The following is an 18,881-nucleotide window of genomic DNA, read 5'->3' as shown; positions in this document are numbered from 1 at the left end:
CATTCTAGAATGAAAGAGGTATAATTTATATTTATTTCCTAATTTTTTTATATTGGTTATAAGATCGGTCAAATCTACTGAACCCGTGAAATAACAGATAAAATTAAAATATCTTTTAAAGGAACATTTGATAACTATCTGGACATTATAAAGATTTTGCATGTGAAATTTGAAAACTTTTGTGATGCATAAAAGTATTTTTAATCTTAAAATGAAAATTACTTTCAGTGTTGGATAGGCAACACATGAAAAAAAAAAGGCATGAGAAAAGCATTGCTTTACAAACCTTAAGGCTTAAAAAAATTTGATATTTTGCATATGAAACATTGTAATGTTTACTGATACTCTGCCAAATTTCTTTAACATACGCTTACTAATTTAAAAGTTATAGCATAAAAACTAACAAGCACAAAATGGTTACTAGGTCAGTCCCAGGGACTGAGCCTGTGCTGAAAGACTTAACTGACATTTGATATTGATAAAAGCAGTGGTGTTTTGAATTCAAATTTTCTTAATGTAACTTAACATGTCCTTTGTGTGTGTGTGAACCCATGGCTCTTAACCATGATTGAATTAACTGATATCAATACATAAGGAAATTAGTTACTGCTTTACAATGGAAATTTAAATGGTTGTTCTTAAAAATATGAACTATTTTATGGTTCTTGATTCAGTCATATTCACCAACCTGGTCTTAAAAAATTATACGGTTAATAAAAGTATAGTAATATACATGTTCCATAATAGTCAACTGTCATTTCGTATTTACTGTTAGTTTGTTAAAAGATTTAAGTCACAATTTTTTACAAATATTTTGCATCTAATTACTAACTATATTTTTTTTAATTATATCGTTTTTACTAATCATTTATTTAATCTGTTTTTATGTGTATTTCAGAAGTGGACACTCCAAGGTTCATGATTCCACCTATGACACTTGGATCACCTCTTCGAATGCCAACTCCACTTGGAGCACCTTTAATAATTTCTCCACGCCTCTCATTACCAACTTCTGCTTCTCTTTTAAATGGAACTGCCCCTCCTCCTCTTATAAATCCAGCAGATGCAGGACTCTTCTATTCTCCATACACTGACTACCCGTATGCTGCACTTGCTTCTCCTCTGTTAGCAGATTATCCAGGACTTGACCCCTCTACTGCTGGTGGGTTGTTTGGCCGATAAGGCTTGTATCTGTAGCTTTAAGAGCAAGGTGATGAAGACTGAATTTATATATTTTGTTGTTTTTGTTGAAAATGTTTTTGTTTTGAGACTAAGACTGTTTTATAGGCCTTCATGGTTCTGGAAGTGTTATAGATGACTATCCATATTTTTTAAAGAAAATATCAGGAGGCTTGGAATATCTAAGGACATGTACATTTTTTAATTCAAGTGATGAAGCTGAATTTTTTTTTGTTTCATTAAGATGATTTTTCCCCCCATAATGTGAATTCCTTATGATGAATGTCACTGTAATATAATAAATGTGTATGTATTTGTTTTGTTTGTATTATGGAGAATAAGGTATGTTTGTTTAAAAACTCTTAAAGCTCTTAACATGTTTTTTAAATATAATTTAAATTGATGACAATCAAAAAATGACTGGTTTAAATATTTAAATGCATTTGCCCTTGAAAAGTTAGCAATGGAACTGTTCTCTAGATTGAAATACTTGATAATACAATTTTGCTTAAAAGTTGACTTTTTTTCAACTACATTTCCTTGTGGAGTAAGGAAAAACCAACATATATCATGAGCTTTTCCCTTCTGTGTTTTTTGTGTAATTTATGGAAGAGTTCCACGTTTAATATTTTATCCGTATAAAATGTGAGAATGAAAATCCTAATAACGTTTTAAAAATTATGTTTATCATGTCATTTTCAGGTATAAGAAATTGTTGTACTTCAGAGGCAAATAGTACCAGTCTTTAATTATCATAAATATATTTAACATAAATACAAGTTTTCAGTTATTTGCCCATTCTATCTACTGAAATGCAGGGATTAGGAATCCTGAACATGCATAGTAAGTAATCGAGGAAATCAAATGCATAATGGGTAAGCATAAACATACTGTGGAAACGTTATAGGTAATTGTGCAGTTAGTCCAAGGACTCTTTTTGGGGTTCGTTGCATTCATTTATAGGTTCTAGCTTCACTTTCTAAGCCTGTACAGTAGATGAAGCACTTACCTTTTTTTTTTTCTGAATGTTTATTGGCAACTATCTGTTGGAGTAGGTTTTATTTACCAAACAAGCTTTTATTGTATTGGGAGTTATCAGTTTTTAGGACACTGTTTCTCCATTGTTATGGCTTCTTCAACTTTACAGACTATTTCTTTTTGTACTTTCATACTTAAAATGGTCTGTGTATAAACTCTTATGAATATTGTATGCAGTACAAGAAGCTAAGTTTAACATGCATTTATTCTGGAAAACACAAAGGATTTTAGCTTTTTGGTCAATAAAATTGTCAAACTGTTAAATACAGCACAAGTTTTTTAGATAACAAATATAAAACCATTGTATATGGAACAACAAAGCTAGGGTGTAGTGTAGCTAGTGAAGGTTGGATGAAGTGCTTGAAATCAAGGCATACTACATTTTAATCTAAGGATTGTGGCTTCTTGTGTGACATTAATTTTGTGCACTAGAAGAAATTTGGAGAATTATGATTAAGGAGGTCACTACTTTTGTTTTGAAATAAAGCTTTATAGGGTTCTTGAACTTTATATACATTTTTACTTTGAAACTATATAAGATTTATTTTTAAGATGGAGGAGCTCAATATTGAAGCAACATATATGGTTGTTGGTCCTGAAAAATGTCTATGGTAATAATGCTAATAATAATTGTAAGGTTGAAAATCCCTGAGCAGTTTTTTTTTCATAAGGAAGATGGTAAATGTCTGTTTAGAAAGTTGTTGGAGAACTAGTAAATTTAAAAACCTCAAGTTATAAATTAGCCTCTGTAGATCAAAGGTTGAAAATGTGGTAATCAATTTGATGCTTGCCACATGGGTGAGACATAGTGTGATCACTTTATGATGTGACTAATGTTCTAAATGTTGATAGCATCCTGGATTGAAGGATAAATTTTTGAGTGTCTGAAATCCTAGTCACACTAATAAAGAAAAGGTAGATTCTTCTGATTTAAGTATATGAACAGTTTTATTTTTTTTTATTTTCTACAAATTAAGCTCTTTGAAAAAAATTTACTATAGAATTCAATTTGATTTTTGTCATTTGCAGTTGCTTTAGTATGAATTTTATCAAACCTTTTTGTAGTAAAGACTGGTCACTGAACCTCTATGGGTTATAAAGTAAGTCTGAATGAAACACGGCTCATTTTGTTACAGTTAAGTATCTTAAAAAATTAAATCAATATTACGGCTTAAAAAAATCAGTATAGTCTACACAACAAAATCTAAATAGACACATTATAAAAGTCAATGAAAATGCTTGCTGGCCTTAGGTAGAAGGAATATGACCCAGATATGTAGTGGATTCACAAGTGCATAGTTACAATAATATGCAACTTCTGTTGCTAATTTGACTGTAAGGTAGGAATTTGGTCCATGGCATTTGATTTCCTGAGTTTCATTTTGAGTTTGTAGGAATTGAGGTAGATGATAAACAGTTGTTCAGTAAAGAACAACATTGTTAACTTGATTTTTAGCAGTAAATAGGTTAATTTTTTTACTTCAGGTCTGTTGAAATGGCAGGGTGACACAAAAGGTTTCTTCTTGAGCTATTAGTACATTCTATGCAGTCTGCGGTTGCCAGAACACCTGAGGATAGCAACCCAGCCTAACAGTCATCATTTATAATGTTAATTGAAATATTGCCATTGAATATAAAATACAGGATTTGTATAATTACATATATTAAAATGTTTTTTTTATTGATATTTTATCTTTTATTTATCAAAGTATATGAGATGAATTTAAACCAAAAAAATGACTAAACACTATCAACAGGCCAGCATTTAAGTGCTAACTTTATAAAGGTTACTTAGAATTTGTTTTTCATTAAGGGCATTTATCATATGTAAATGTATATAAAGTTTTAAAGACTCTTTATGCTAAATGTTATAATATTCAAAGTTGTTGTCATTCATTATTAAATCTTTGTTTGAAATCATATTTTTAAGTGTGCATGCACATGAATTTGTATATGTGTGCTTGTATGTTTTTTTTTCTAAGATGTATATTTTTAGATTATTTATCAGTTATATCTGTATATTTGTAGAATGGAGTTTGGGACCAACATGTAATATTTATTACAAAATTAGACTTTTTTACAGGACACTCCAGAAAAAATAAGATTTTATTCAAACCTGACATTTCGGCTTATGCCTTTCTTAAGGGTTACAGTATCACGTACAGATATAAACTGATAACTGAAAAGAACACATACAACAATTTAAACCTGACTTAACAATAGTAATGTCACATTATTGCATGAATGTTAAATGGAATTTGAATAAATAAGGTATGAGAGAAAATGCAAGCTATTGAACAAAAAATAATAATTACAAAGCCCAAGAATTATTTGTTTATTTTAGATTTATAAGATTGAATCGAGAGACTCTTTGAATTTACAATGAAGGAAACTATTACATTTTGCTTACAGCTTAAAGTTAAATGGGATTTTATCTACTGTACCTTTTTTTGTTAGAAAGTGTTTGGCAGTAGCCTATTTAGAAATGATTCGCGGTGTCATGGATGTGTTCCTTAAAATGTTTATGTACTGGATGACCAGTTTCACCAGCGTATTTGTCATCACACTGGGTACATTTCATCTATTGTATTTACCAGTTTAAGAGTCATCCAGTTCATTGTTTCTAGGAGGAGAATTTTTTGATTTACAATTATTTTTCTTATTGAAAACCAAATGAACAAGTAAATTTTTTAAGTAGTCCTGAGTTTTGTACAATATGAATATTTAATCTATATTGTTTTTATAGCTTTACATGAATACTTAGTGAGAGATTCATCAACAAAGGGTAAAGTCCAGATGACATTTCTGGTCTGTGAAGATTTATTGAATTGCTTTTGTGTAACTCTGTTTGCAAGAAGCCTTTTAAATATTTTGGAAATAGGGTTATCAGGGTAAACATTACAATGAAGTTTTTGTATGTTCAACCTAGTGGTTATTTTTGTGTTGTTTGTGTTACAGGTTCTTTCAATAATTATACTGTGTTTGGTATTGTTGGATGGAGTTAGTTGACATGTAAAATCAATGGTTTAACACTTGATTTTTGGCACATTTTAGTAACAAGTTTGTTATTTTCAACAGAGACCATGGTATCAAGGAATGGTAAGGCCCTCAAAGAATCTCCAGCGTAAATTTAGTAGTATAATATAAGTTAAGGAAATCAACAAATTCTAAGAGAGAGATGTCATGATTCCAAAAAATGAAAATGTCATCAATGTATCGAATACCACCTATCAGGTTTTAGTCTAGTTTCAAACTCCTACTGCAAATTTGCAGAGCTTTTGAAGGAGTGCTGTAACACTTGAGTAAGGCATAAGCAAAAATGTCGGGTTGGAATAAAATAATTTTTTTTTCTGGAGTGTGTTAGTCGTTTTTTGCAGGAACTTCAAGATGGAATAATTTAAATCTTCAATCATTTTATTTTTGATATTTTTTATGGGTGTTTTAATCATTGAAACAAAGCATCATGGCTAATAAAACAAACTTTCATTCACACGGTTAATTTATGTCTTCATTACTGCCACAAAACTTTTATAAAACCATGCTCATAAGCACAAACTTGATGTTATACCTCAAATTAAAAAGAAATTGTTTTAACTGATAGTTCTAAAACAAAATCATCCTAAAATCAGTTAATTAGTGTTTCAAACACTTTTTCAAACAGAGATTCTGCACGTGAAATGTTAACGTAGGTGAGGCTCATAAATATTTTAGAATAAAAAAAAATTTTGATGTCTTTTGTGAATAGTATGGTTTGTCTTTGCAATATCTTGTGGTAGAAGATCACCACTGATTCAAATATTTGCTTATGTAAAATGTCATATATGAGATGACTATTAAAACACTCAATTTTTCATTATTTCTGTGAATGTGTGTACAAGTATCACTAAAATTTTGCAGCAAGGTTTATATTTATTTTGTATGCTTTCACTCCTTATTCTCATCAACAAAGATACAAATTTGGTTTGAAAGTTAGGGCTTTTTGTTTTTCACTTAAAGAATATCAATAATTTTTTGCCTTGATGAGGTTATAATACATTGGGTTTGAAGGAAAAGTTAATATATTGTGTGGTATTAATGTGAAATTTGCTTTATGAAAGTTTTGAAGAAACAAAAATTGCATGCCACATTAGCAATTCATAGTTTTTCATTTTGGGACAGTGTTTGTTTATGATCATTATTTTTGAAAAAAATTACAGAAATTGATAAGAAATAGCAAGTTATTTTTGTGCTGTATTGTTGGGTATGCAGTGCATTAAATTTTGAAGCTTTTCTTGTAGCTGTATGGTAGACCAATTAACATTCATCAAAGCTCTTTGGCAGTTTGAACACTTGTATGAAGAGCATGTATTTTTCTCAGTTAAACTTTCAGCTATGTGAAGTGAATAGAGTATGTATTGAACAACAAAAACTAACAGTACTGTTTAAAAAGTGTTGAATTTATTTAATGGCATCAATGGTTTTGATATTACAGACTGTTCAGGTTAATGCCTAAGATAATTTTAATCAGTTCAAGTTAACATGTTAGGTGTTTTAATGCTGGTTTTCAGTTGATAAGCTCTTAATAAAATATATGAATATTACGTATATTTATATAAGAAGCATGTTTATTTACTTGAACATAATATGTGATTTAGAATTTGTTAATTATAAGCTTAGAAACATTTTATGACCTGAATTTCATTTTTCATCAGTGGTCTCAGCATCACTCTGAAGCAAGCCTTAAACTAGCAGAATGGTATTTTTGTGTTTGCAAAGGCAGTAATTTAAATATGGAAATATGATGCCTTAATGGTTTATTTTTCTGAACAAATTTCAAATGTCATAAAACTGATTCGTATACCTTTCTGTTAAGAAATATTGGTCAAAAGTATTCTTTGTAGATCAAATATGAAATTTAAGTAACATGCTTGTTAATGAAAACTACATAGTATAACAGACCGACTAGAAACACTTAATGTTATAAATCAGTACACCAGAAAATTAAAATGTACAATAATTATATTGCATCGAATCACTAGTTAGGTATCTTCCCTGCTTATAATTTCTTCTGTAAATTCAGTAATATCTTGATGTTTGATAAATTTAGGCTAGTCCTACATCCATGCACTAAGGTAGAATATTAAAATCTTCATGAATTTAATTATAATTGAAAAATTGATTCGACAAATGTTTCAAGCATTACAATCAATAAACTTTAACTGCAAGAAAAATGGAATTGTTATTTAGAAAGCTCAAATATACTAGACATTTGCTATTTAGATCCACAAACAAGTTGATGGATGTTTGAAAAATTGACTAAATTTTATAACCAAATACACACCAGGCACTAATTTGGAACATTATACCGTTGCCCTGTTAATGTTTGTGAATTTGTTTCAAAATTGTCAATCCATCTGAAAAAGCGATATGTGACTTTTAATATAGCTGTAGTGTCTTTGATAACATGTTAGTAATTGCTTTGAGAACTAGGTGTCGTTTTGTTTGGTGGTGAATACATTTATGTCTATTTAAAGAAGTATGACTAGTAATAAGTTCTGAGATTAAGCAATAAATTTGATATTATTAACAGACATGATAAAACTTTTTCAGTGAGAATCCAGAAATAGTATTTGTAAAAGTTGATTCATTTACATTTTTAACTAAGCAGCTTACATATGCTAGTAGAGATAGCTTGGGCTCGGCTCATTTATGTAAAGGCAATAATTGAAAGAATCAAGAAGTTTATCCTCAATTTTTGAAGTTTGTTTGAAAAGGAATTAACTTGTTACATTTATTTTGCTATACTGTTACAAAATTGTTATAGTTTTGTGTGGTCATTAAGTCTGGACACATTCAAATGGAAAACTTATGAAATGTTGTCCAAAGGGATTGTCATCTGAGGCATAAAATTAATATATGTGGGTAATTCATTTAGTTTGAACAGTCTGAGGAATATCTGCACACTTAGCTGTAGTATGAGCTTTTGAATGTGTTACGTATTTTTAACCCTATAAATCACCATTTATTTTTCTGAACTATATGTCAAACAATTGACTCATTCCCCTTTCCTTAGTGCCACAATACAATTAGTTTCTACCCAAGAAACAGTCATTAATGTTTGTCCAAACTGTACTACAGTTGCTTTCATAGTTTTTTGAATATTTCAGATGGTAATGCAGCAGTTGCCATTCTCAGGCTTCAATTATAGAAACTGTCATGTAAAAAGAACTATGATATAGGGTTAAGACTTATTTATGCTTAAGTTTGAGGAAAATACTAATGTTTTATGACATAGTTGACAATACTTTTGTATTTTTATAAAAGTATGGTTGGCAATTTTTTGCTAGTAGTGCTGTTTATATAATATATCTAAATAAATAATAAAAAAAAAAGCCCAGAAAGTACTAACAAAATGAGAGTTGGTTCACTTATGGACTAAAACTTCAAGTCTTGTTTTGTTTTATTAACTGTTACTTTCTTCTGCTATACATAACATGTGAATTTAAATCTCTTGTACTTTTCAGGAAACTTGTTTGTTACAACTTTAGTTAATTGTAATCATTAGCTTTAACACTTTTAATTATTTTTTTCAGCATTGCAATTATAACAGCTTTTATGTCATTTGCTTATTGATGTCTATTTGCAGTATTTGAAGATGTTATTTTTTGGTAACTTTTAGCTTTTCAAATTAAGTTGGTACTTACATCTTAAATTAAACTTGTTGGGTTTTGGAAACTTTAAGATAGGAAAGGATTAATCTATAAACAAATTAACCATTATTTTTTTTCTCAAGTCTATTTAAAATGACTTTTAACTTGCTTAAATGTTCTTTCTAAACTTGCTTAAACTGTGCAGGTTAAAATTTTCTAATTGCTTCTTAATAAATTGATTTAGCCTTGACTCGTTTCAATTATAATTTGTTAAATAACATAACTGATTAACACTTGGAGGAGCATTCTGTGTTTAAATTAACACTTGGAGGAGCATTCTGTGTTTAAATTAACACTTGGAGAAGCATTCTGTGTTTAAATTAACACTTAGAGGAGCATTCTATGTTTAAATTATAGGAATAAAGGACGACAATATTAAACAGTATTATGGTTGAACAATAGTAATCAAAAAAGCACAAATATAACAAATTAATAAAGATAAGTTACAAACATGAATGATTTGTTCAGTTTTATAAACATAATCTATATATCCTTTGTCATTTTGACACAACTTTGTTATATTGTTGTAATATTCTAAATATGTATGGGAAGGAGGATTGTTAGGATAGTTGTATAAGAAATGAGCTGTCATAAACATAGAATGCTTCTCTTGAAAGGAGCTTGGATTATCCCAATTTGCCTTAGAGCTGAAAGATAAAAGATGCATTAACCTTTTCCCTGTATGCATGACAGGTGCAGTTGCTAAACAGAGGAGACTTCTTGGGGTTAGAGATCACCCATATACACGAACTGGATCTCTGTCGTAGATATTTACAAGGTTTGTTGTACATTTGTTTCTTGTTTAAGGCAAATTCCAAACAATTTATCTCTAAACAAAGAACATGACGTGACAAATTAATGAAAGCAAGTTAAAAATTATTATTCATATTACTGATAAATACTGTGGATACATATTGCAAAAATCACTTGAACATTTATGCGATGTATGTTTGAAAGATTAATTTTCAATAGTGAAAACATTTAGAGCTTTAAACTTTCTTATCTTGGTTTCAGACAAAAATCAGTGAAGATGGTTAAGCATGAGAAATATTTAATGACACAAATACTTCAATGAAATTGAAGGAAACGGTTTTTTAACTATGATTTGTGTGATCCAAGATGCTTTCTGGAGAATTAATTTTTTGAGTTGTGGACTAAAGTAGGGGTTAAAAGTTTGAGAAGTTAGGATAATGGATTTTGTATGAGGAGAGTCAGTATACTGAAGCAAAATTAATAGTTTGATAGAAGATAAACAGTTGTAAGGAAGGTACTGAGAGGGATATTGATGGAGCATTGAGAATAACAAATTAGTAAAGGTGGAAGGCTAACAGTTTAGGTAAAAAACAAATTAGTAATGATAAAGATCTATCACTTTTTAGATTATATTTTCGTCTTGCAAGGAATGAATTAAAGCAAAATGGAAAAATTTGCTACTATGTTCATTTTGAAGTAGAATTAATAAGCAAAGTGTTTCTTTCCGAGATGCAAGTTCAGGTTGGAAAACAATTTTTTAGATTTTTTTAAACTATTATGATGCCTAACGTGCATGTTCCTAGTACTTTACACCTAACTCATTTTTAATCATACTGATCACTTATATAGTTAGCTCCACTAAAACATGGTTTATTTTGAATATTAATTTAACATCACATGCTTAATTACTATAGTCCAATGGTTCCCAAACTTTCCCATGTGTTGGAATTCTTGTGTGTGCATTCACACACATGCATACAATATGGGTGGGCTTATTTCCCTTCACAGAAGAGGATTAATGCTTATTAAAATGGGCACTGTTAATTTTAATGGTAATGCAAACAGTAATTTCAATACCTTAGTAATATTGACTGGTCTTAATGCCATTGCTGACTGTTCTGCAGAACCCTTAGTGGAACCCTGGGGTTCTGTGGAACACAGTTTTGGAACCACTGTTATAGTCCATCTGTCTTTAGTTTTTAAAATAGTTTTGCAAAGCTATGAATATATATAATATAACACACACTACCAATTAGTTAAAATACTTTGCCATTTAGGTATTTAAGATCACTGAAGAAATCATGTCATTTTGTAATGGCTCCCGTATTGCTCAAATCAGCTGTATTTGTGTTGACCAGTAGATACGGATAAAACACAAGTAAAGGCTTTAAACATATTACCTCAATACACATTTTGTGCCATTTTTATTGCGTTTATTGATACTGTACTCTTTATTTTACAAGGGTTTTTTTTAATTCGGGTGATTTTAAGTTTTATGAACAATTATGTAAAATATCAGAATTTTAATGATGTTATAATGTATAATAAGGCTTTTGTTTTCTACGTTATTTACTATGTTGTGAGATTAAACCATTCAATAATATTTGCTATTAGACCATGCTGGATATTGTAATTAATTGAACCAGTTATGTAATCTATATTTTTATGTAATTTCACTTTATAAAACATCTCTTAGAAATTGTAAATCATCATAACTTAGCAGCTGATTTATTGTTCTGAAACTAGATTATTTAACCTTGTAATGCTTTATATATATTTTTGAAGAAACAAAGTTTTAATTTGTAACTGATGGAAACTAAAATATCTGTTAGAGGTTTAACAGATTTTTGTCTTTTCTATTCAATATCTTCAAGGACTTGTTAAAACTAACCAAAACATTTATACATATTTGGAACTATGACTTGTGGATTAACAAAATTTTTGTCTAATATATATATACACTGTGAGTAAAGATATTCTTTTAAATTTAAATGTGGTACTTGCACATAATATTAGTAAGTTGCTCCTCTTGAACTTGAACTATATTTGGTATAAATAATTACAAAATAAATTAATATTATGGCTTCTATTACTATTCAAAATATGATTTAGAAATTGCAATCAATTTAATGTAGTATGCCTATCTAGTCTTTGCTGAAGACAATTTAGATTCATCAATAAGGAAAATAGTACAGATTAAGAGTTCCATAAGATTTTGAGAATGTTTTGTGAAACAGTTTTATATGTTGTGTATTTCACTGATTAAACTTCTTTAAAGAGTCAGCATTTTAAGTATAAAATTTAAACTACATAACATTAATCAACGTGCACAGCTTTTCAGAAGCGTAAGGTTTTTGATCAGCTTTAAATGTTTCTCAACGTTCAAAAAATAGATTAAATACTTTCTTTTAATTCACTTAACACTTAATTAAAATGTGAATTAATTCAAGTGAAACAGCTGATGTCAATTATTTCCATGCCCAAAAATATATCTACACAATTCTGGAAATGTTTTTATATTTAATGCATAAAAAGTTTAAGACCATGAAGTATTAAAGTGAAAAGAAAACTTAGATAACATCATACCCTGTTTTTTTTCTTTTTTTTTAATATAAAACTTAATCTATGACTAGTTGATCCTTGCTTACATAACATAGTATTAATACTCCCAAGTGTGGTGGAGCAAAAGAGGGTAAAATATTCAAACTGTGTAAAGTTTCACATTTAACATTTCAATTTATTCCAACTAACATGATCTTGTAATATTTTTTCTCTTTGAATCTGTTAACCCAGCTTCACCACACGACCACTTCATGACTTGACCACCAAGACTAACCTTCCCTCATCCTCTACCGATGCTTGCAAACAGCTGCCAGCCAATCAGTCAGCCAGTTTAGCACAGTCAGTGTACCATATCTTCTTTTGGTTATCAAGATAGCCACTAACCAACCTCCAGTATTTGATGTGCTTTCCCATCTGTGAAACTGCTTCCTCAGGTGGCTCTTCTAGGGTGGTAACAGCTTTAGAAATTTCAAGTGTCTGTTATTCATATTATCTTCACATACGTAACTATGTATTCTAATTTCATTTGTTGCTGAAAAAATTGTTCTTTTAACTATTTCCATTACTTACATTGAACAAATAGTAAGAATGTGTTCATACTGTATTTCTTTCCATCTTACTAACTTTAATATCAGTGAGCTGTGGAGGAATTCACCTAAATGCTTTTGGAAGGCCCTTCATTAAAAAACACTGCAAAGATTATGTTGAATATGTTGGCTGAGATGTATTTTGTGGGTGTGCAGAAATATTTTTGTAAAAAAAAAAAAATGCAATATTTTTTGGGCTTCTTGTATATCACTGTTTTAGATCACTTGTAAATTGACATTTGAGTTGTTTTTGTTATAAAAACAGTGGTAAAATACATACCAAAAGAAAGGAAAAAGGAACTTTATTACAAGAAATTTTATTTACACAAGTTTTAGTCTAAACTTTATAGTTACAGCCTTCGAAGAAGTTGCTTGAAATTGTGATCCCACAAGCAATGTGCAAGTTGTGCAAACATGTAAGAATTATTACCAAAGCCACTGTAAAATTCTTATGCTTCAAAATAAAGCAGCTTTACCATTTATTTTTTTTAAAGATACAAATGGTTAGGAAAATTCTGTAGTGTAAAGTTAAAATGAAGAGAAATAAAATTTATTGTAAACGGTTCTTAATTTTCAATACATCAACTAGAAATGATTGGAAAAGTGTAATGTTAAATTTTGAAGGATTGCCTGCTTGATATCTGAATTTTGGGTTTAGAAGTACAATAGAATCTAGATTAATGGGCAGACCTTTTCAGTCTACTTTTTTCTAATATTTGTAACCAAAATATATATTGAAATAATGGGCACCTACTGGATTAAGGGCAGTGTCTTTAGTCTCATTCTCGAAAAGTAGACAGTTATCTTTGTATGCCTGTATGGTATACCGCTAAATTCCAAACATCCCACAGGAAGGATGACCAGTATTTGAACACTTGCGATGTTTATTGGATTGGCTCCAAACCACATACTGTAATAAACGTTTTCACAGATGCAAAGTGCAATCTCATTATTGTGGGGAATTCTCATTGTAAACACTGTAGAATACATAAGCTGATAAGTTCGACATGATGTTCTTGGATCAGAGGTTAAGACAACTTATTTCTGTGCACGTGCTTTGTTGCTCACAAGAGTATCGTATTATGGTGTCACGTAAACCGTCTAATGACACAAGTGGTGACTTGTCGCTTTATTTTCAGCAGATTTCTATTTCAGTTATTGACAGTAAAATAAATGTCAAATGTGACCAATAAAAAAAAAAAAAGGTACAGTTAAACCATCTCCTGAGAGACCTCCTGTTGACAATGCTCCATCTCATGGCATTGTGCAACTCACGAACACCCTTGTCTTGCATACACCAATTAAAATGGGGCCTTAAAGTTCAGAAATTTAGTATGGTCAATATGGAATCCATCTTTGCGTGGCTCATTTTTGATATTAAGGGCACCTTACTATATAGGGCAGTTGGAAGGGTGCCCTTAATGTCAAGGTTCTACTGTATAAAATATTCAGTATGACAATTTGCATGAAATAAATTAATAATTAGTTGGACAATCCCTAGTCATTGATTGATGTGTGGTGTGGAGGAGCATTTCAGAATATGGAGAAACATGGCAGCTGCTGGCACAATGTTACAAGTATCATGCCAATAGGTGGTCACAATGTTGATAATGTTCTGTTAATAAATTGCATGTGGAATTTTGAGTATGTGATTTTTTTTTGTTTGTGCTATTTGGTTTTATATTTGAAAACATTATTTTTATTGTATGTTTGTTCTGCTACCGTCCATTTGTGACAAAGAAGTATACTTGGAGGTCATTTTTTAGTTTAATACAAACTTGTGATGAGAGAAAAAAAAAGGTGGAAACGTAAAAGTAACGATGCATTAAAAAGTCAATTTTTTTTATAGTAACTACCTAGTACTGTTTATAAATTAGACCATGACAAAACAATGTATTAAGTAAATCAGAAACCTTATGAAAACATATTGAAATAAGTTGAAAATCACAAGTAATGCATTTCTGATTTTTTTTATAAATTATTTGTCACATTTCATGTCTGTTGCATATATTAAAAAACTCTTTTACAAGGAAAACTAATGGTACTGTAAATTTGGTGATTTATATTATATTTTTGTATCATCCAATTAAACAAAATGATCTGGGCTATTTTTCATCATCTCATCTTTCTATCTTGAACAGTAGCATTGATTTGATTTATACCAATGAAAAAAAAAATTAAGTTGTTCAACTGAAAATAACCTCTAAGTAATTTGTACTTAATGTATTCTGGGTTGGATAATTTTTATTTGTTTTGTATCCTAAGAGAAAAACAAAAACATGAAAGATCCCATTCATAAAGGATATATGTGCTTATTTGTACAAGTTCTTTTAGTATCCATTTCTTGATTGCAGTTAGGATAAGGATAACAGGTGCAGTATCATAGTACATATTGATATAGTGATGATTATAAATGTTTTTATGAATGAAGGTGGAGGGTGTTTTTGTAGTATTTGAAATATTTTTTTGGGAATAGATGAAAAAGATGATGAAATACTGCATTCATTCTCTCGGTTAGTTAACCTTTATAGCTTATGAATGAAATACACAAGATCCTCACTTCATATATGGTAAAATGCTTTAAAGTACAATTTACTTGATGTCTCTTTCAAAGCATAAGAAAAACCGAAGATTAAATGAAATAAACATTACACAAGCTCTCTCATCAAAAATCATCCATAAGTACTTCATAATCTATGACTGTTATATTTGTGTTTTGTGCACATGCTTCTCCTTCCCTGAACATTGAAAAATGTTAGCAAAAATGTCACAACCAAAGAAGTCATTTTATTAGTACACATCATCGAAAACAGAAGTGGCTTAAGTTTTATTTAATGACTAACATAATAAAATTCAGTTTTCTTGGAACATAGTGAGATTTCTTTAGAAAATAAATGGTGCAACTAGATATTGATATTAATGAATTTTAATAAGATTGAGTGATATGTCAGATAAATGATCAAGTAAAGCTCAATATGCAGTATATAAACTGTTAGCTTTGCGTATGATAGTTTATATGTTTTGTACATTTCAGGCTATCTGCTTTAAAAAATTTCATCCAGTAAGATTTCTCTCTGGATACATTTCAACAATAAATTACTAGTTGCTGAAATATTTTTCTCTCTGAAATGGAAACTACTATAGGACTAAAAAAATCTCATAAGATATCAGTTACTCATTGCATTTTATAAGCCAAGTCCATAAAGCTGAAACATACAATTAATGCAAATTTTTTAAAAGATCTCTGATAAAGGGTTGCTAAAATGTTTTTAATACATAGTAAATGCACAATTTCATAAGCTGTTATCTCCCCCCCCATATTTTGTTCCTACAGAGATACAAATATTAATCAAAGGATTGTGTGATGAAAGTGATTAGTATTAAAATTATTTTCTAAATATTGCAATGTGTCATCAGTAAAACTGGGTATCTTTACTTAACATGTAAATGGCAATAGTCCTTAAACCTTCCTAAATGAGAACCATGTTTTAGAAGACTTAAAAGTTTGAAACAGTAATATAGAAATTACTGAACTTAGAAATCAGATTTTCTAGGAAGGGAAGACAGTTTTGTGTTCTTTATTTGTATTTTAGGATTGAGTGTTATTTAATGAAAATTTTTACAGAATCTCCTGAATTTTTTTCTTTATTTGTTGCTGTTAACGTAGTACTAGAAAATGTTGATGTGGTGGAGGTGGTTGGTTTTGTGATCTATTTAGCAGTGCCTTTCATAAAAATATATTGCAACTCAGTATCTTTGTTTTATTTTGTGCCATGGAGCAAACTATGAGACATTCAGTAGAGCACTTAAATCAATTGCTCTTTGTGCCAAAGTGTCTAATAAAAATGAATTTCACCTGTCTGCTTTGTTTGTGAAAGGTAAACTGTTTATTATTGCTCAGTGATGTAGTAACTTTACATATAGATATATTTTTTTCCACTTTAGTGATCACGTTAGACAAGGTCACAAAACTTGTATTAGAAAAAGGTTTTCTTTGAAGGGGTAGAACTTATTTTTGTGCTGATAACATTGAATTTTTACACCAACATGTTTATATTCATCTTAAATCTACAAGATCAATTCTGTCATTTCATTATGTTTAAAAACATTCTCTGAGAGTAAAAACTATTACCTGTAAACATTAATGATCAGTTTTATACTTGTCATTGTATTTTATTACATTACTTTGTTTTAAGTACTATTTAATAAGTAGAAATTTTACAGATTTAATCAAATACAATGTGTAAAGCTAATATGTTAACTTGTTTTAGAACACCATTTACAGAAAAAAATTTTAAAAATGTATGTGCAAGATGGCAAATTTCCTACTGTTATTAATAATAATATTGTGTACTACAAATTCATTTCATTGTTGACTGTTACTACTAAAATGTGTTTAAGAGGAGAAATCTCAGTAATTTATAATATACAGTAAAAGTTTTATTACCTAGCATCTGCCAGACCTGGGCAATGCCACAAAATTCTGGTTATGAAAGTGTTTCAGTAATTACAAACTTTGACCACTTGTTAATGTTCTTAAGTACAGTATTTCTACATCTATAACAATAACAGTTTTGAACAATAATAAATATTGTAAAACATCTTAAACTATATAAAAACATAAGTACAGTATTTTAAATGTGAATCACAGTACAGGCATCTAATAACTGAAGCTTGCCAGTAGGAAAGAATGAAAACAAAGCCATAGCAGTGCCACTAAGCTACAATGAGCATTTGTATTTGGAGACTTTTAAATTTCCAGTTACAAGGGTTTTCTGGATATGAAGATGCCAGATAACAAAGCTTTCACTGTATATAGTAAATGATAAAAGGGTGCTAGATTATTGCACACTCAAATTGTTATAAACACCTTTAATTGTTTTGATCTAAAATGTTTCAGAAATTTATTTTACACAATGTTTTCCCATTTTAAGATCAAAATACCTCTAGTTTTGTAGCTATTAAGTTTTAATTTGTGGATATTTTAAGATGATCAAGATCTTGTACTTAAACATTTACTTTCTGTAATAAAGTGTGTTTTGTATTTGTGTTTGTACTGAATTTATTGAATTTTTAATATTTTTTGGTAATATTTCTTTTAAAAAGTTCACAATACAACCAAAATACTCCAATTCAACAATAATGGCATGGCACAGAGGACAGTTTTAACCAAGAATTTAGGTAATAAACATTTATTATAAAATTGTATTTAGTATTATTCTGCATGTAATGTTCATACAATTAATCAAGCAAGTCATTTTAAAGAAATAAGATGGATAAGGCCAAATAAAAGCTTAACTTCGTTATTTTCTGATTGTTGCTTTCTCCAATGTAGTAACGTATAAGCTGTTTAGTTTTGAAATGGCTAAAACTGAAATTTCTGCTGCATACAAAGCATTAAATAATATTAGAACTTGTTCATTGTGTTGTTTTGGCAAACCACATATGAGAAAAAAAAGGGATAAAAATGTATTATTAAAGGATTGTGAACAAATGTGAATGAAAAAGAAAACAGTTTCACATATATAAAGGTGAGTGGCCACAAAATTTTGAATACAAGTTCTCCCCAAAAGCCCTAAAATTCTGTTTCCGTTACTGCTTGGGTTGTCAATCTAATTTTGTCTATTTTTAATATGGTGTAAATAATGTGGTTTCGTATATGTGGATTGACCAGGAAATAATTTCCGGAAGATTAATGTTTTTAATAATATAATTTTAGAAAATAAAATTAACGTTTTAAGTGAACACCTCTACATAGATGGCAACAAATCTGGTCTTATTAAAGACTTGTGGTTGTATGCGAGCATATTTTAATAATCAAGTTTGTTACTAAAATGTACTTCAAAATGTATGTTTCTGTTGTAAGTGTCATTCACGCTGATGAACATAATGTTTCATCTAAATTTCCCTAACATATTTATTGGAAATTTCCATAAATTTTCAGAAGTTCATTTTCATTGCTACAAGTTCTTCAAATACCTATAGAATGATAGGTTTCTTTTTAGTGGGTGTAAAACATGTAAATACACCAATTTGATTTTCGATACCTCACTAGTATGAAGGCTTGGTTTGG

General features: G+C 29.5%; 1 protein-coding gene across 2 annotated transcripts in view; it reads left to right on the top strand.

Annotated features, from left to right (window-relative positions):
* Positions 1–16,266, top strand: part of LOC106463545 (protein held out wings-like) — a 50,041-nt gene extending 33,775 nt beyond the window's left edge. Inside the window, exons 6-8 of one of the 2 annotated variants that reach the window (XM_013923594.2) lie at positions 899–1,162; positions 9,600–9,684; positions 12,453–16,266. In XM_013923594.2, coding sequence (XP_013779048.1) covers positions 899–1,162; positions 9,600–9,673 — 338 coding nt within the window. In that variant the 3' untranslated portion in view covers positions 9,674–9,684; positions 12,453–16,266. Of the gene's footprint in view, positions 1–898; positions 1,163–3,702; positions 3,898–9,599; positions 9,685–12,452 lie in introns of those variants that run through there. The other variant, XM_022391375.1, reaches the window with a different exon arrangement.
* The last annotated feature ends 2,615 nt before the right edge of the window (positions 16,267–18,881 follow it).

Source organism: Limulus polyphemus, unplaced genomic scaffold, assembly GCF_000517525.1.
Source record: "Limulus polyphemus unplaced genomic scaffold, Limulus_polyphemus-2.1.2 Scaffold53, whole genome shotgun sequence".
Lineage (NCBI taxonomy): Eukaryota > Metazoa > Arthropoda > Merostomata > Xiphosura > Limulidae > Limulus > Limulus polyphemus.
The sequence above is the reverse complement of the archived record's forward strand: the minus strand, read 5'-3'. Positions and strand labels throughout refer to the sequence as shown.